The sequence below is a fragment of the Corvus cornix genome, chromosome 1, assembly GCF_000738735.6.
Source record: "Corvus cornix cornix isolate S_Up_H32 chromosome 1, ASM73873v5, whole genome shotgun sequence".
In the NCBI taxonomy this organism is placed as follows: Eukaryota; Metazoa; Chordata; class Aves; order Passeriformes; family Corvidae; genus Corvus; species Corvus cornix.
Window position 1 is genome coordinate 426,206 of NC_046332.1, and position 17,029 is coordinate 443,234.

General features: G+C 50.6%; 1 protein-coding gene across 6 annotated transcripts in view; it reads left to right on the plus strand.

Moving 5' to 3' along the window:
• Window positions 1-7,830: 7,830 nt before the first annotated feature.
• Window positions 7,831-17,029, plus strand: part of GRIK1 (glutamate ionotropic receptor kainate type subunit 1) — a 108,491-nt gene continuing 99,292 nt past the window's right edge. For all 6 annotated transcript variants that reach the window (XR_005602287.1, XR_005602290.1, XM_039554670.1 and 3 more), the window contains exon 1: window positions 7,831-7,972. Coding sequence is in view for 4 of the 6 variants with exons in the window: in XM_039554670.1 (XP_039410604.1) it covers window positions 7,846-7,972 (127 nt within the window). In the remaining 2 variants the exon portion in view is untranslated. The remainder of the gene's footprint in view (window positions 7,973-17,029) is intronic.

Sequence of the window (17,029 nt, forward strand, 5' to 3'; positions counted from 1 at the left end):
TTTGGTCTTTTAATAGAAATGCTCTCCGTAATTTTGTCTGGGTTTTTTTCCCCTCTGTCAATTCAAGATTAATGAGATTCGATACCAATTAATGTGGATACTTAAGAAACTCAAGGAGGACTTGGTGCTCTCAGAAGTCTTTTCAAACCTAAATGATTCTGATTTATGGGTTATGAGCAAAGGTTTTGAGCTCAACAAACAAGCAAGTGCATATGTAGGTCACCCCTTGTGGAGGAGCTCACACTTTTCCTGCTGAATAAAGGCAGAAACTGGGTATTTTTTACCTCATTTTGCTGTTGCACAGAGGAAGTTTTTAATATATTTGGAAGGTTTTGCAGCACAAACCCTTTGTCCCATTTTTCATCTGGTTTAAGATGGCTTCTCACCAGGACTCTGAAGGTAAGAGGAGATGTTTTTACTGTCAGAGTCATCAGATGCTGGTACAAGCTGCCCCTGTCCTGGGAGACACTGAAAGCCAGACTGGAAGTGACCCTGAGCACCCTGGTTTGGGTGGAACCAGAGGATTCCCGGGGATGTCCCCAGCTCCAGCCACTCAGTGATCCAGAGATGGTGCTCGGTTGTGGATGTGGATCCCACATCCCCGACTTCAGTGGGAGCCTTTATTAACTGCACCAGTAAAAACGCCCATTCCTGCAAGCCAGATGGAAACACCAACGTGGGAACATGACCAGGCATCCTGGCATGGCCTCCCCAGGCTTCCTCCTCCCAGAAATGCCAGGTGATTCTCAGAAGGGGCTCTGCTAGCCAGAGCACCTTAACAATGCCATCACTGCCATTTCTTCTCATTGATATTTTTAATCAGTAATCTCCCCTAAAATAGTCACACCTGGAGATGGCCCAGCAAGGTTATCATAAAATTAATAGAGCTGATAAAAATCATTGTGCAGGAGCTAATGCCACCATAAATAAGATCAGGGTGTCTGTGCACGTTAATCAGCAGCTCTCAGAATAAACCCAGCCCCACTGAGGCTGAAATCCACTGCAGTGAACACCAGGTGAGGACACTGAGTACAAAATATCAGAAGAACACGTGAAGATTCTTGGCCTCTGCCTGCTTTCAATGCAATACCTAATCTGAGGGGGAAAAAAAAAAAAAAAAAAAAAAAAGAGCTCTTTGGAGTCCAGTGCCAGCAATTTAATCCCAAATCCCCCAAGGGAAAGCCCTCATTGCTGCCGGTGAGGATGGATTTATCTGGGTTGTTTGACTGCCCCACAGTTAAACTTCGGTGTTGTGTCAAGGACCCTGAGAATTCCCTTCCCTGCCACAGGGGATGACAGCAGCTCCTTATTTTTAATGGCACTCCTCCAGGGATAGAGGTTGGATTTTTGTGTCCCTGGACTGTGTTGGAGCTCAGGATAAGAATCTGATTGATTTCACATCATTATGCGTGGCTTTCAGGTTGTTTTGGCTTGTAGCACTGAAATACTCCATCAAATGGGCAAATTCCATCCATCTGGGAGATGGAACATTCCTCTGCTGTCACCAACACAGCCCAAGGGACACCCCCCAAGGGGCTGGGGTGGCACAGGAGCTGTGCCCTCAGCAGCACAGGCTGGCACAGGGCCGTGGCAGGCACACAGATCTGCCCTCAATTATCTTGCCCTGAGTTCTGTGCACGGTTTAATGCTGTTAATGTGCATAATCAGGGAGACCTGTAAGCACATCCACTTGCAGGCACAAAATAATGAAGCTTTCTCTGCTGCTTTGGGGCTTTTTCCAATATTTTGTGCAATACCTCTCCATTCTTCTTTCCTCCTTGGTCAAAGAAGTAAGAGTGAGAAACAATCTATTTATCATGGCTAGAAAATCAGATTTGTATAAATTACGTGAGTAGGAGAGAATCAGGAATTAGTGCTGTGAAGGAAGATTTAAGTAACCCAAGGCAATAAAAACAACTGTGCTGATTAACTTCTCAGCTTGGGGAAGCATTTCATTCACTCCTAAAAGACACTGCCCTACATCAACTGGAATATTTCAATTGCACTTCAAGCTGCTTGAGAACCACAGAAAAAGAGAAAAAGAGGTCTGGGAACGCTGGCTGTGGGTTCCTCAGTTACAGCTTCATGGGTTCAGAGCTGATCATCTCCTCCTGCCCCTGCCTCGGGTCACAGAATATCAGTGCCAAGGCAGGAGAGGGAGAAGCTGCTCAGAGGTGCCTGAGTTTGTTATACAGGGCTTTTTCCAAAGGGATATTTCAGCAATTGATGATGCCAGCCCTAATTGTGTGACACAGCACAGGGAAAAAAGAGGAGTTTTGGCTGAAATGTATTATCCTGTCCTATTTCCAGCAGAAGAGTTCTTCCAGTGGGTCAAATCGTGGTCTCTCATCAGCTCACTGCAGGGAGCATTCACGCAGCAACACAATGGAATGGGCAGAATGTGAATTAGCCAGGACAGAAAAAGCCCAAAACAAACCCAAAACGGGCAGGAACAAAGGGCAGAGTGAATGTGACTCTTTCCACCTCACAACAAAATGCTCATACCAAAGTCTTCAGCATCACTGAAGGTGTCAGAGGCAAAAGGCAAAGCATGCAAGGAGCTGATTTGCAGATGCACCAGAGCAGCTCGAGGTCAGTGGGAACTCGGCAGGGGAGAGGCACTTGAGGAGCAGCCACAGGGCGCTGACAGAAAGGCCCTTGGTGCTGGGTGTGGGCTGCAGCAGCTGTACAAGGATACCCCATCAGACACAGCTCTCAGGAGAACATGATTTGTTCACTCCTGGCTAACTCTGGAAGGACATCCCCTCCTCCTGGCTGCTTTTAACCGGCATCACGTTCATGTAGAGCTCCTCTTGCAATTACAGGCAGTGTGTGAGGTGACAAAGTCCCCTCAGACATCAGGACATCCAAGAGCTTGGTGCAGCCGTGGAGCCAATGGAATGGGCACCCCCGAGGAGCGGAGCACCGCTGGAAAGGGAATGTTCTATCTCAGTGCCAGCAGGACACCGTGCCTGGAGCCCCTGGGAAGGACCAGGGGTCACTTGCACACTGGTCGTTCCTGGTGGAGCTGGGGCAAACGCCTGCAGGCTGAGCTGTGGCCTTGCTGAGGCCTGGGGAAGGGATCAATAATGAGGCCCAGGAGAGGCCCAGCTGGCTCCTCACGCTGCACCACAAATGGGATGGCAAATGGAACTCCCTCTTCTTCCTCCGAGGAATAAAATCCTTCTCCTTCCTCCCTGCCATATGCCAACCCAGCCCAGGGACTCCTTGACCCTTGGGTGGAAGCCACAGGAGTGGGAAGTCCCCAAAATTTATCCATGTCAAATTTATCCATGCCTGACTCCTCATTGCCTCCCTGCAGCTCCACTTCCCTCTTCTTCCTTCACCTTTCCTTCTGGGATCCAGCCCACAGGATTGAAGTGACACATTTATATATAATACAGACAGAGATTATATTTTATATACGTGCAAGTGTGTAATGCACAGCTCCTAAAATATTCTAAGTATCCTTTCAGTGATGTGCTGACACACACATAAATTTAAACCTGTTTATACACATTCTCAAAATCCCATCTATTGTTTTTATCACATATTTTGTGTGGATATATAAAATAGATCATGCAAATGCCAAGGGAGACACAAAACATTCACGGAGTAAACACAGCTTCCATGATCCTTAGAATGCAGAGATTTAAACCCCAAAACTGCAGCTGCCTGTGGGTTTAATTTTGCCAGGTGCTATGTAAACGATGATGTGAGCTATGAAAGCATGTACTGCACGTGTTTAAATTGAGACATTCCTCCTTGCGAGCACAGTCTTAGCAGTTCTTAAGCAGTAGAGCATTTTTTCCTTACCAAAATCCTGTCCCACATCTGCGGATGAGTGCAAAAGGGTCTACAATGCCAGGACCAAGGCGAATAAAGTGAATAAGGTGAAATACTCTCTTGCTGACATTTAAGTCACTCTTTTGAAAGAAGTGTGGAAGGAGAACAATGAGTTAGGACACATTGAAATGATGCTGGCAGAGATTTGGGACAGTCATTAATTTACCCCACCAGCTTACTCATAATTAATAGTAATGAATGGCAGAAAAGAGAAATATGCACTGGGAAAACAAGCCAGAGGAATAAAAACATTAAATGTATTCTTCTCCCCTCCTCATTGTCTGCTAAAAGGCTGTTGTTTTGGGGGGTTTACTTCTCCTGTAAGAAGGAAGTACAGAAAGAGCTTCTCGGAGCAGAAGCACTGCCCTTGGTCAGAGGTTGGAGGCTCACACTCATTTCACAGAACTTTCCAGGTGCCTGTGACTAAGCAGGAATGAACAGAAGCCTCTCCTTGGATGGAGGATGTGCCAGGATTCTCTGACACCCAGGCGGGGGGTGTTTCTTTTCCAAAACTCTCCGGTGCATCGTATAGTGGAGGAAAAACACAGCAAGTGTCTGGCTGAGAAGGGTTTGCAGGGGGTTGTGTTTGAGTTGTGGGTTATTTGTGCCTTTTAGCTGAACACTGCGGTGGAGAAAAGCCCCCCCAGCTCAGGGAGAGGCAGTTCTGCAGGTTCATGTTACCCTGGGCCAGTGGGGGAGATCAGAGCTGGTTTGTTCAGAGTTTCACTGGCACATCTTTAGAGAAAAGGGGACTGCATTTATGGGCCTGGGAATATAAATAAAGACAGCACTTAAGCCCAAAAGCTTTTTAAAATGTGATGTTTAAACTTGTTGTGATCACAGTGCTCTTTTCATTGGGAGGATAATCCGTAGTTGCTTTCTTATGTGTTACGGTGCTCCAGCAAAAGTACTTGGGTCTTCACAATTTTGAGTTTAAAAATTAATTTTACCTCCTCACTTCCATGGAACTCAGTGCTGTTTAGGTCACGTGCTGTTAAAGAGAGGGAAAAAAACGACTAAAACTGTTCTGTAGTACCTTAGGTTGGATAGGGTCTGGTTAAAGTCCTGATACAACAGAGTCAAAATTTCTCAGAAATTGACCAAGAAATGGAGAAAACTTACAAGGTTTTTTTTGGAAAACTTCCAGCTTTCCCTACACACTTGAATACACGTGTTCTTCTGGTATTGTGGCTGCTTCCAAACTCGAACCAGAATCCCAGAAGGATGCAAAGTGGGAAGGAGGTGGTTGACATCCCCAAATTCAGTCATGAGGCCCTGATATCAGATGAGGCTTTAGCTACTGCAGTGTGTGTAATGATAACACATTGCATCCAACTGGAATTCCATGTTGTGGAACAAGAGTAAAGACTTCAAATTCCTGAGTAAAGGCCTCTGCCACCACTGGCAGTGTTAATGTGCTACATGGCAAAGGCAGATTGTTGTTACTTTATTTTTATTGCTGCTACCCACCCTACCTTTTATTATTCCCTGAACAGCAATGGAAGAACAAGCGAGCACGGCGTGGGCTGAACAGCATCTTACATGTTGAAGTTCAGGGCATCCCACCCTGGCTTCATGGAAGGAAAAGGATTGCCCAGGGACCTGGGCTGCGGGAGGTCCCTCTGGGCACCAGCACCTGCTGCTGCCTCTGGGCAGTTCCCAAGGAAAGGGTTTCTCTCAGGGAAACAAACAAGAAACCAACAGTGCTGATTTCAGGCAGGAACGTCTCTGGTGAACCCAAACCATGCCCTGAGTGTGGGAACTCACACCTTCTGATCCACAAATCAATCTGATTACACAGAAGCTCCTTCTTGTTTAAAACACCCCTGTGCTCACACAGCTCACAGCTCCGACATCATACCCTACTTATACACCTTACTTACTGATCCATTCTACCTACTCATACATTTCACTCGCTTATCTTATACTACTTATACAGACACATATCACAATACTTATGCATTTTTTACTTGTACTTTTTACAGCTTCTACATACCACAGTACTTACACACTGCACCTACTCTTACAGACTGCTCTACCGATACATTTTACAACCTTCACATAACACAGTCCATACACATTTTGCAACTGCTGTGCACGAGACCTCACAGTGCTGGATTGGTTTCTCTGTTCTGTCCATGAGCTCCACACACACTTTCTGATAATAGGATTGGTTTTAATGCAGTGCAGCACAGTCCCTTTTATCTGTTCCTTGCTGCCTTGGTATTTAGTTTTTCAGCCTCTCCTTTCCCAATTCTTTCCCAGTTCAGCACAGTTTACCTTTCAGTCCTTGATGAATTCCTGAGGGCTCTAACAGGTGGGGCTCCTGATGCAGGCAAGCAGCATCGAGATGATGGCAGCAACAAAACCCATCCAGTGCTCTGCAGCCAAGTTAATCCAGGAAATCCAAACAACAAGAGAGCAAAGGCCAGGGAGCAGAAATAAACCTGTCCCACCTCTCCCCCTGAACCTTCAGACTGGAGCTGAAACCCCTCTTGGGGCTGATGTGCTGCAGCTGAAGGTGGAAGGGCCAAGTGAAGCCAGTGAGGGTAATTCCAGCCTGGTCCCACTCTGAGGGCTCTGGTAAAAATACCCAAAAATGGTTTGTGTGGGGCACACTATCAAGGTTCAAATACTTTACAACATGTGAGAAACAGAAACTGGGGCTCTAACTGGAATCCTGCCTGGGAATCTGAGCACTGGAAACTCCTGCACAGCCTCCATCACTCTGTAAACAGGAGGCAGCTCTTTCCAGGATCCATTTGAGACTGACTGGGAGATAAAATGTGGATGCTTTTCTTTCCATTGCATTCCAGCATGTGCTGCCACCGCTCCGAGGAGTTAATTTCTGCAACAATAGTTAGGCAGGCTGGAGAGGAATACAAAGTAAACAAATCTAAATGATTTCAGTTTTGGATCTCAGCTATGCAATTTTAGTTCTGTTGCTAGGTGGGAGTCATTCTCCTCTGGTGGTGTTTTCTTTTTTCAGAGCAGCTCAGGACCCATATATTTGCTTTATGTGAAACACTCCGAGTTTCATCAAACCTTCAAAAACCAGACAGAAAAAATTGTTTGAGAACACCAAGTCACCAGGCCAAGCCAAGGACAGGGGATGTTGTGATCCCTGTCACCGAGCGTTCAAAGTTGGCCCCGAGGATTCATTGCTTGGCGGACACCTGGCCCCAGCCCTGCTGTCCCCTCGCTGAGGCTCCTGCCACGCTTGGGGACGGGCGCTGAGGGGACGCATTTCTTGTCCCTTACTTGGCTGCAGAGCAGCAAAGACACTGCTGAAAGCGCTTCCTTCCCTCCCCCTCGTCCCCAGGGGTGTCCCTCAGCCTGCCAACCCTGGGCACCCTCATCCTGTCCCACGCCAGGCGCCCAGGACGGAGCTGCCGGGCACAGGACATCCCCCCAAAGCCCCGTGCAGCTGCGGGACTGGAAGGCACGGGGGGAAAGCTTCTCCCGTCCTAGGAGGGGCTGCGGGGGGAGACCCGCGGGGGCTGGACGGACGGCGACAGGGACAGCTCTGTCCCCGTTCGTCTGTCCCTGACAGAGAATCGCGGGATCGCAGGGTGGCTGGGGTTGGCAGGGACCTCCGGGGAGCATCCAGACTAAACCCCCTGCCGCCACCTGGAGCAGGTGACACACGTCCCGGTGGGTTTGAGATGTCCCCAGGGGGGAGACTCCACGCCCTCCCTGGGCAGCTGTTCCAGGGCTCTGTCCCTGTCCCTGTCCCAGCGCTCCCGGACTGCTCCGCGCGTGTGCGCGCGCGTGTCCCCGCGTGCGCGCGGAGCCCGGAGCCGCCTGGCCCCGCCCGGGGCCGCCCCGCGGGAGGATCCTCCCGCTCCCTCCGTCCCTCCCTCCCTCCGTCCCTCCGTCCCTCGGGCGCGGGGGGCGCGGGCAGCGCGGCGGCGGCAGCGCGGAGCCCCCGCGCCATGGGCGGGCGGCGCGGAGCGGCGCGGAGCCGGCCCGCCCGGGGGTAGCCGGCATGAACTGAGCATGGCGAGCGGCCTCGGCCCGCGCTGGCCCCGCCGAGCGGCCCCGGGCGGCGGCGGGGGGCTCCTGCTGCTGCTGCTGTGCGCCGCGGCGGGGCTGCCCCGGAGCGCACAGCAAGTGCTGCGGATCGGTGAGTGCCGCCGGGGCGCGGCGGGGCCGGGCGGGGACTCCGGGCATCTCCCGGGCCGCGGGGAGCTCGCCCGGGCGGGCAGCGGGACCCGCGCGGCTCCTGCTCGGCGCAGCCGCCGCTCCGGGGCCGGGGATGCTCGGGAGTGCTCGGGGATGCTCAGTGGTGCTCGGGGATACTCGGGATGCTCAGGGATGCTCGGGGATGCTCAGGGATGCCCGGGGATGCTCAGGGATGCCCAGGGATACTCGGGATGCTCGGGGATGCTCAGGGATGCTCAGGGATGCTCAGGACGCTGCGCTGCCGGGGCTCCGCGGGGCCGCTGCCCAAAGTTGGCTCCGGTGAGCGGTGCCGGGGAAGTTGGGTCCGGGGATCCCGGCGGAGCATCCCCGGAGCCTGCGGGGTGTCGGCTCCGGGCGCTCCGCGGGGCACGGTGCGAGGGAGCCCGGAGCCGGCTGTCACTGCCGCAGGAAGGGTTCGGTGACCGTAAAATCCGCGCCGACGGCTGCGGGGCGTCCCGGCTCGGAGCGGAGGGCGGCTGCGGTTCCGGAGGGGAGCTGGGGAATGCGGGACGGGCTTGCTGCCGCTGCCCCCGGGCGGGAGCGGCTCCGCGGGGCTGCGCGGAAAACTCCGGGAAACGGGAATTTATTTTTAAGTAGAAAAGTCCGCACCATGGAAACGGGGCTCGGCTCACAGGAAGCCTCTCTTCCTACAGTGGGTTTCTTGTGTCAGTCAAGTGCGACGGTGAATACAAAGTATCGGAAGAGTTCGGGGTTAGGAGAGACTGTGGGAAAGATGTAGGCAGGATCTGGCACGCTGCTGTTTTTGTCTATCCCTCTTTCGCTTGACAAACACTGAACATGAGGGGCGAAAAAAGGAAACAAACAAACAAACAAACCAACAAACCAAAAAAAAAAAAAAAAAAAAAAAAAAAAAAAAAAGAAAAGAAAAGGAAAGAAGCTGTTCACGGCACCGGGGAGAGCATCCCGCAATTCCCAAAGGCGCCTTCCCCAAGGTGCCGAGCTAAAGATCCATGCCTTTTGACCGGGCAAGCCTTAACCCCTCTCAGCTCCCCCACACCAGCGTTTCCTGAAACACCACGGGAAGGTTCCTTGTGCTCAGAGAGCGAAGGACCCGGAACATTTAAGTAAAGGACGGGTGCAGCCCTTCGGAGCGCTGGGCAAAGGCAACGCGGGCTGAGGGGAGCGAAGCCGGGGGCACTCGGCTCCTCGCAGCGGAGAACCTGCCGTCAGCTCCCCGCTGGCCCCTTTCGGGGTGGGCTCGCCTTTCCCGGAGGGTTCAGGTGAAGTTTGCTGTTCCCTGCTCACCCCTGCAGGGGAGCCGTGCACACACCGCACAAAGCTGGGTGATCCCACAAACACAGGGGGAATTCAGGGCCAGTGAAACCCGGGGAAGAAAATCGTGTTCAAATCCCTGAGCCACGGGCACCGGCCGGATGCTCTGGAAATGCACAAAACGTTGCCTTAACTTACTCTGGTTATGGGGAATAGCCTCCGAAGCAAGGAGGAGCGTGCCAGCGTTTAAAGGGCTTGAGCTCAGCCGAAATGCCCGTGTGCAGGATGAGAGCTCGGCTTCGCAGCTGCCTCCAGCCTCGCAGGGAGCCGGGCAGAGCTTTGGGGTCCCCCTTCGCCACCCTGTGCCCTGCAGAACTTTGCTGCGTCTGCTGTGTCCAGCCCGGCCCCGGGCGATTGCCCGCGTTGCTTTCCCCAAACTGCTCTCCGTGGGGTGCCCGCAGGGCTGGGCGAATTTCTGGGTCAGATTTGCTCTCTCGGGGCACGCGGGGATGGGACCCCAACACTGACTCCCCTCTCTCACTTCCGCCAGGATGGAAAGAGCCACAAACCCGACAAACTGCTCTGCTTTCAGGCACACCCATGCAGAGGGATGCGCAGGGGAGTCGATGCTCCGGCTCTGTCACGGGGCTGGGAATGCATAAAATATTAAGGGTATTCTTATTGCTGTGGTTACGCTGCCTATAAAGGAACGATGCTATAAAATATTAATCCTTCACATCCGTTAACAGCAGCAAAGTTTCTCATGGAATCTGTCACTCTTGGAGGTGGCAGAGAGGAGTAATGGCAGTAACTCCTCCAAATCTCTTTGTGATAACATCATAAAATCATCCCCAAGCATTTCTGACAGCGAAGGAAATGCCATTAAGCCATCAGAGTCTCTTCCCCGTGTTTCAGTTAATTAAGGGAAGAGAAGCACTGCCGTACAATGGTGCAGCAGTTTGCACCCAAATTCATACACTGAGAGCTTAATTGCGTTTGCCACTGTCAGGGAGCTTTCAGATTTACTTTTTAGTAATTTTTTTTTTTCTGGCTTGTAATAAAAATGGATTGTCTTGCTGGTGTTTAATTAGTTGAGAAAGGACGTGTGAGTGATATGAATTATAGTTATTCCCCAGCATCTAACTAACGACTCCTTTTCCAGCTCTCTAAACAAAAAAATGAGGGATGGCAGTGTGACCGGTAAAACTGACTCATTAGGATAAAAATAATGGATTCAGAGATAAGATAGAGTCTTAAGTTTCAGTAATAAAATAAAATGCTGGTGTCTTACTGGGTATTTCTTCCCCACTCCTGTTCCAAAGCTTTTCCCTTGACACATGAGCTAATGGGGCTGTGCAAGGAAATACTCTCTTTATCTGCACATTACCCACCAGCCTGTATTACACAAAAGTGTATTTAAAGTTCATGACCCCAATAGTTTTCATTGAATTCTAAGGAATTTTCAGTTTTTACACCAAGTCCTTATCTATCCTACTCGCACCACTTGTATGAAATAAATGATCTCCAAGGAAGAACGGAAATGAACTGGAGCAGATGCTCAGGTGCAGAAACAGCTTCCAAAGGTATCTCAGCACCAACAGAATCATCCATTTATTAGTGATGGATGCAGAGCTCTCATTCCTCACTGGACATCCATTGCAGGTTATGAATAGGCTGTGGGGGTATAATTCAGTGGAGTAATGGGAGAATTTACAGACGGTCATCACCTGAGCTCCAGTCTGGGTTAGAATACCCAGCAGCAAGTTATAAACAAAGCACTGGAGTTATTCAGAAGAGGAAGGAAGTTGCTTGGACAAATCTTGGAATTATCTGTGAGATGATCAGCTCCTGGCAACGAACAGAGGAGCAGGTGTCAGGGTTTGCAGGAATCGTTCGAGGTGAGGAGAGAGAAACCAGAAGGGTTTTTAGTAATGCCTGTGTTTGTGTGAATGGAGTACTTATGTAAGGGTTCGTCCTTTGCACTGATTTACTCCTTATTCGAGCAAAATTCCCAGATGTAGGGAACTGTGTTCTCCTCAAGGCCAAGCCCCCTCTCATGTATCTCCGACCGAGAAATATCAGGTTTAAACCAAACACACGCAAGTCAACCTCACCCACAAATTACCAATTTCTAATAAGCTGAAATTTTCAGTATACATTTCAAAATCTCTGTTGGATTTCCCCAAGCAGGGCTAAAGCTGTGAGTTCTTTTCCTGTGTGAAATTACCATTTCCCCCTCACGAGAATCACAAAGAGAGAAACCTCATTAATTTCACTGCAAATCTGCTACTTTTTGCCAACTATTTGTTTGTGAAGGGAATGACACTAACACACATCTGAGCTTCATCAATGTGAAATGGCAAAAACCCTTCTTGCAAAGTCTCTTAACGTATTTGAACGTCAAGAAAAATGTTCATTTGCAGTATTTATTACTAGATATCTACAAGTTATGCCATTTTATGATATTATAGAGAGTGGGGTTGCATTTTTCTCATCAGATGATGAGACATTAAATACATTTTGTTCACTGGACTCTGAATGCTCAGTGGTTTATCAATTCACTGAGATACACTTTACCTAAGTTTCCTTATTCTACACTCTGGGAAAACTGTTTTGCTGCAAGTATTTCTAAAGGATTGTTACCAAAGCATCCAAAATTTGATTTTCACGCCTCTCCCTCCTCTCTGGATTTGAGAGCACTGTACAAGTGGGAGGCAGGGCAATGTTTGGCTAGCTTTAAATGGGTAATTGAGTTAAAAATCCCTATAAAAGGCTGGTGAAAAATGCTTTGCAGCCCCTCAGCAAGGGAACTCCTGCTGCCTGGGTGAGTGGCCGTGCCAGGATGTCCTGGCTGCCGGGGAGGGGGAAAGGGCTGCTCGGGGTTTGGGGAAGCTGCACTCTCCGGAAAAGCAGCGCTTTGTGCCTCCCCTGTCAGAACGGCCTAAACACCTCCTTGGGCAGGGAACATTTGGGCTGGAAAGGTGCAGGATAGTCCTCAAATGTTCCATAATGCAGGGGCTGGGTGAGTTTGCAGCATCCAGCCAGGGCTGTGTGAACAAAACCAAAGGGTGTGAGCGACTTCTGTCCCGCACCTGTCCCTAAAGGCTGGTGGAGAACAGCAAAGGAAAGGTGCTGAGGGCACAAAGTGCAAACTGAGGAAGGCAGGTTGGGTTTGTCCAGCCTGGACCAGAGCTGGGGTGGTTTAGGCAGGGCTGAGGGAGAGAAAAACCTGACAAACGCATAGTAAAGTGAAATATAAGTGTGGCAGTGCTGCGTTTCCCAGGAGCTCTGTGGGTGACCGCGGCAAGTTCCCCTCGCTCTCTCGGTGAGGAGTTGCTGGGCTGTCGGGAAGGAGCTGGTGCCTGTGCTGGGTAATTCACTGTCTCCCCCTCACTTACTCACGGTGTGTCCCAAGGTGTCCCCGTGGCTCCAGGCGGGCCGGGAAATGGGACACCCTGTGAGCCTCCCTGAGGTAGCACCCGGAGCTGCTCGGGCAGCCCGGGATGGAGTCCTGGAGCAACGGAATTCCCGAAATTCCACCCAAGGAGCAGAGTATTTTGGTCAGGTGTTTTGGGCAGGAGAAACCTTCCTGACAAACAGAATAAAATGCGATTTTCCAGAGTTTGGTCTCCTGCCCAGCAGCCTGTTTGTAGTGTTCAGGGGTGGTAATTGTTGTTCTAACTCCCCTGGCTTCCCCACAACACCCATTTCCCTGACTCAGAGGGCATTTCCCTCGGCAGCAGCCCTTGCCGGAGCTCTAAGCTCCTCCATATGGCCCTGTCCTCTCTCAACATTTCCCATTCGGGCTGCAAATACAATCCCAATACTGTTTTTCATTACAGTCTGTTTTGTATATCCTGGTCAGTAATAAAGCTTAAATCCTGCTCCCCCCTCAATACTTTAAACAGCTGCCTCTAATCTTCTTTTCTCAGAAAGGCTTGATTTGACCAACTAAACTATAGATTGTACTGCAGCAAAAGAAAAAAATCCCATCCCAGAACTGATTAGTTTTGCTGCACGGCTTTGGGGCTGTGACCAGCAAGCCCAGTCTGTCCTAGCTTGGGTCGACTTTAGATTTGAGTTTGCAGTAATGAGTTTATGATCTTGGGCAAGCTTTGCAGTTGGAGGGCTATTACCCTTCCCTTTCTCTCCCTGCTGAAGGTTATAGGGTATTTTCCAGGAAATGATGAGCTCTCAAATGATGAATTTGCATTCTCAGGGCAAAATCAAAATTCCAAATCCAAACAGCTTCATTATTCCACATTGGCATTGTTTTCACTTCAGCTGCAGGGGTGAGTATCTGACAGGGCTGTTAAACTCCTCCTCTCCCTCTCCCTCTCCCTCTCCTCTTTTTCCTCTGACAGTGCAGAAGATTCCTTTACCTATCTTTACAGCTTCACCTGTACCGAGACGCTAAATTAGGGTGGCACAAACAGTGGGAAATGTGAATCAGTTCTGTGGCCAAAGAGGCAGAAGGAGGTGTCAAAGGCTCAGGGTTTGAGCTTCTTTTCTGGGTCCTTCAGGCTTTTTGCAATCACACCTCCTAGTTGGGTTGTTGTTGGGTTTGGGTTTTTTTCCCTTTGAGCTTTCAGGCTGCACAAGTTTAAAAGAGGAGAGATATAAATTCCTTTAGCACTGAGATTGTTCCCACGTCCCGTCCCCGGCTCTGCACACCCAAACTTGGCCTATTTCAAGGCACATTCTGTTTGCAGCACACTGATTCTGGCTGGGGTCCAGGAGCAGCTCCCTCCCACCCTGCTGGGTGCCACTGAGGTCCTGCTGGAGGCCGGGTGGGTGGAAGTGACAGTCAGAGTGCAGAGGCACCCCCAGAAATGCAGAGCTTGGGGAAGCAAGCTGCAGAACTCCCCAGAGAGGGGCAGTGAGACATTCCATGGCCACTGTGTCCAGGTGCCCCCGGCTGGGAGCCTCAGCACCGCTCCTGGGCTCTGTTTTGGCTCTCAGGTGGAGCAGCACCGCTTCAAACACGGCAAAACACAGCCAGAGCCCCTCAGGGCACTGTAACTAACACAGGCTGCTCAGTTCCCGGTGTTTGGGGCAGAATAAGCAGGGACAGACATCCCTGTGTGCTGGGGATCGGAGGGTTTGGGGGAAAACAGATCTATTTCAGAAGGACAACATCAGGCAGCTGTAAGAAAAGGAGGAGAACTGTTTGAAGGTACAAGTCTATTGTCCTCCTGCCCTGGGGAGAGGGAAGGAGCAGAGTCCTGCCAGGGGGTTCTGGATCAGAAAAGTCAGGTCTAGTGTGATTCTGCAAGGCAGTACTGAGAAGAACAACTTCTAGACCTTATACTCTTGGGTCGTATAATTAGGAGACAAATCCCTGGAAACTGGTGCTTTTAGGGCCTTACAATACAAATTTTTTCCCCATTTTGGCACTCCCACAGACTGGTGCACTACGGCCCACAGGCCCTCTGTAGTTACACACGTTTTGGACACAGCAGCAGCATTCTGTTCTTTATGCCCTTTCAGGAGGGCACTGGGCACTTTGGGAAGGTGATGAAGGATTTTCCTGCTCTGTCGCTCGCTGGCAAACACAGAATGGCCCTGACTTGTTCTCTTACACCATGTCTGTTCCAGCACAGCGTTTCCCTCTTCTGCTCCCAGCAGGCTCCGAGCAGAGGCTTTTGGAGCACCTGAGCCGCGTGCAGGGATGTGGGATGTGCCTCCAGACTCCTGAAGTCTCCATCAAAGCTGCACGTGTCCTTACACAATCATCCAGCCAGGCTGGCTGGGATTAACTCTGGCCTTGGGACAGGCACAGCTCGGTGCTCACAGCCCTTGGCTTTCACTGCTTCCCTCCCGGCCCAGCGAAGATCTGGAGAACTGGAAATGGGATGCACTGACATGTGAACAGCTAGAGGGAACACAGCCCCCAAAAACGCAGCTCCTGCTTTCCCAAAATAACCTTTTCCGTGCCCACACTCAGGAAAAAATACAATAAAAGCCAAATCCATTTTAGAAGTCCTTGCTGTGACACAAAGAGCTTTCTCCTGACCCTCCTGGGGCCCTGTGCCAGCCCAGCCATTCCCACAAAGGTTACACATGAGGGAGGGGGAACGGCAGGAATTTCAGGAGTAGTTTCCATGGAACAGTCACTTCATTTTCGAGGAACTGCAAATGAATCCCGACCTCCCTGGCACAGTCCCAGGGGATTAATCGGAGCCATCTGAGCCGGGATCAGGCAGAGCTGTGCCTATCAGCAGTCAGAGCAGCCAGGTTGCTGCAGCAACCGCCCGACACCTGTAAAACTCCCTTTGATCGTGTCACCATCACACGGGAGGCTGCTTGGGAGTTAGGTCAGGTTTTGGAGCTGTCCTACACTTTTCCAGGTCTGTCAGCCACTGCCACATCAGGGCTGGGACTCGAAATGCACCATGAATAACTTCAGCAGTCCCACGTGGATCGCAGCGTGGCTGGCCACAGAAAATCATGGAGCAATCATGCACCAAGAACTGTTAAGCACACCATGAGTGAGCCACCTCAGAATTCCTCCGCGCAATTTGGAGACAAAATTACAATTTCTGACCAAAACATTTTCAGTTTGGTTGCTTTGACTCATCTTAGAATTCAGAAAGAGCATAGGAAATGACTTAAAAATGAAAGAGGTGATCCGTAACAGCCTGTGGGAACGGGAGAGGAATGAGCACAGGGCACAAGAAGGATGTGGAGTCACTGCTGGGCTGTTTTCACTCAGGATTGTTCAAATGCATTTAGTGGGATAAACTGGGCTTGTGCCAAACAGCTCCAAGCCTGTCTGAATGCAAGAAGTGTTCGGACAGCCAGGCACAGGGTGGGGTTCCTGGGGTGTCCGGTGCAAGGGCAGGAGCTGGACTGGATGATCCCGATGGATCCCTTCCAGCTCAGCGTGTTCTGTGACTCCCAGCAAAATGGCCTAACAGGACACTAACCCCCCCAGTGTATTTGCCTGTGCTTACCAATATGAAGTGCAAAATGCCACACGAAAGGGCTGCAGTGAAGGAGGCAGAAATCTTGTGGAGTTGGCTAACACAAGCGGGATTTTGGGGTTGCTCAGTCAACATTGGTGTGGTGTTTTCCATCCTCTGGGCTTTCACCTTCCCATCTTATTTGTTTATTAAAGACTTTAAGTGCAACTCTCTGTCCCTGCGTAGAACACAACCAGCAGTGTGCTCTGAGCTCCCCAGCCTGGCCCCTGTGTCCCTGCTGCCCCTGCTCTCCCAGCGTGGGGCTGCTCAGCTGCCCTGGCACCTGCCCTGTGTCTGAGGCTCACCCCTGCCACTGAGGCCACTTTCAGAGTTCTCCTGTAAAAGTGATGTCTTTCTTCTTGCTATCTCCGATCCAACAACTTGTACACAAAAAGCTTTTTATTCTTCCAGCGCCGCTTCCTTTGAGCTGTGCCAAACCACCCCAAAACCTTATCAGTGGGGCACTGCAGCTGCAGTTTAATGGGAGCTCCTGCCTCCCCGGCTGCGACTATCTCGGAAAGTTCCCAATTGTTTACTTATCTGCCAGAAACACACGCCGAGGGGAGTTCAGGCTCTGCTGCCCAAGGTGCATTTTAAATCACGGGGAGAGCCGCTTCAGATATTTCACATTACATCTCCCAGCTTTATCTGCCGCTGTAAATTATGAGGCTGCCCCATTGAGCTGAATGAAGATTAAATTTTTGAGCAGTGTTTTCCAAAGAATGGAGATTTTTCTCTCTGAAATGAAGAGCCTGGCGTGCCCTGGCATGGCTGGCTCTCGCTCTGCTGCCCAAGCCTCT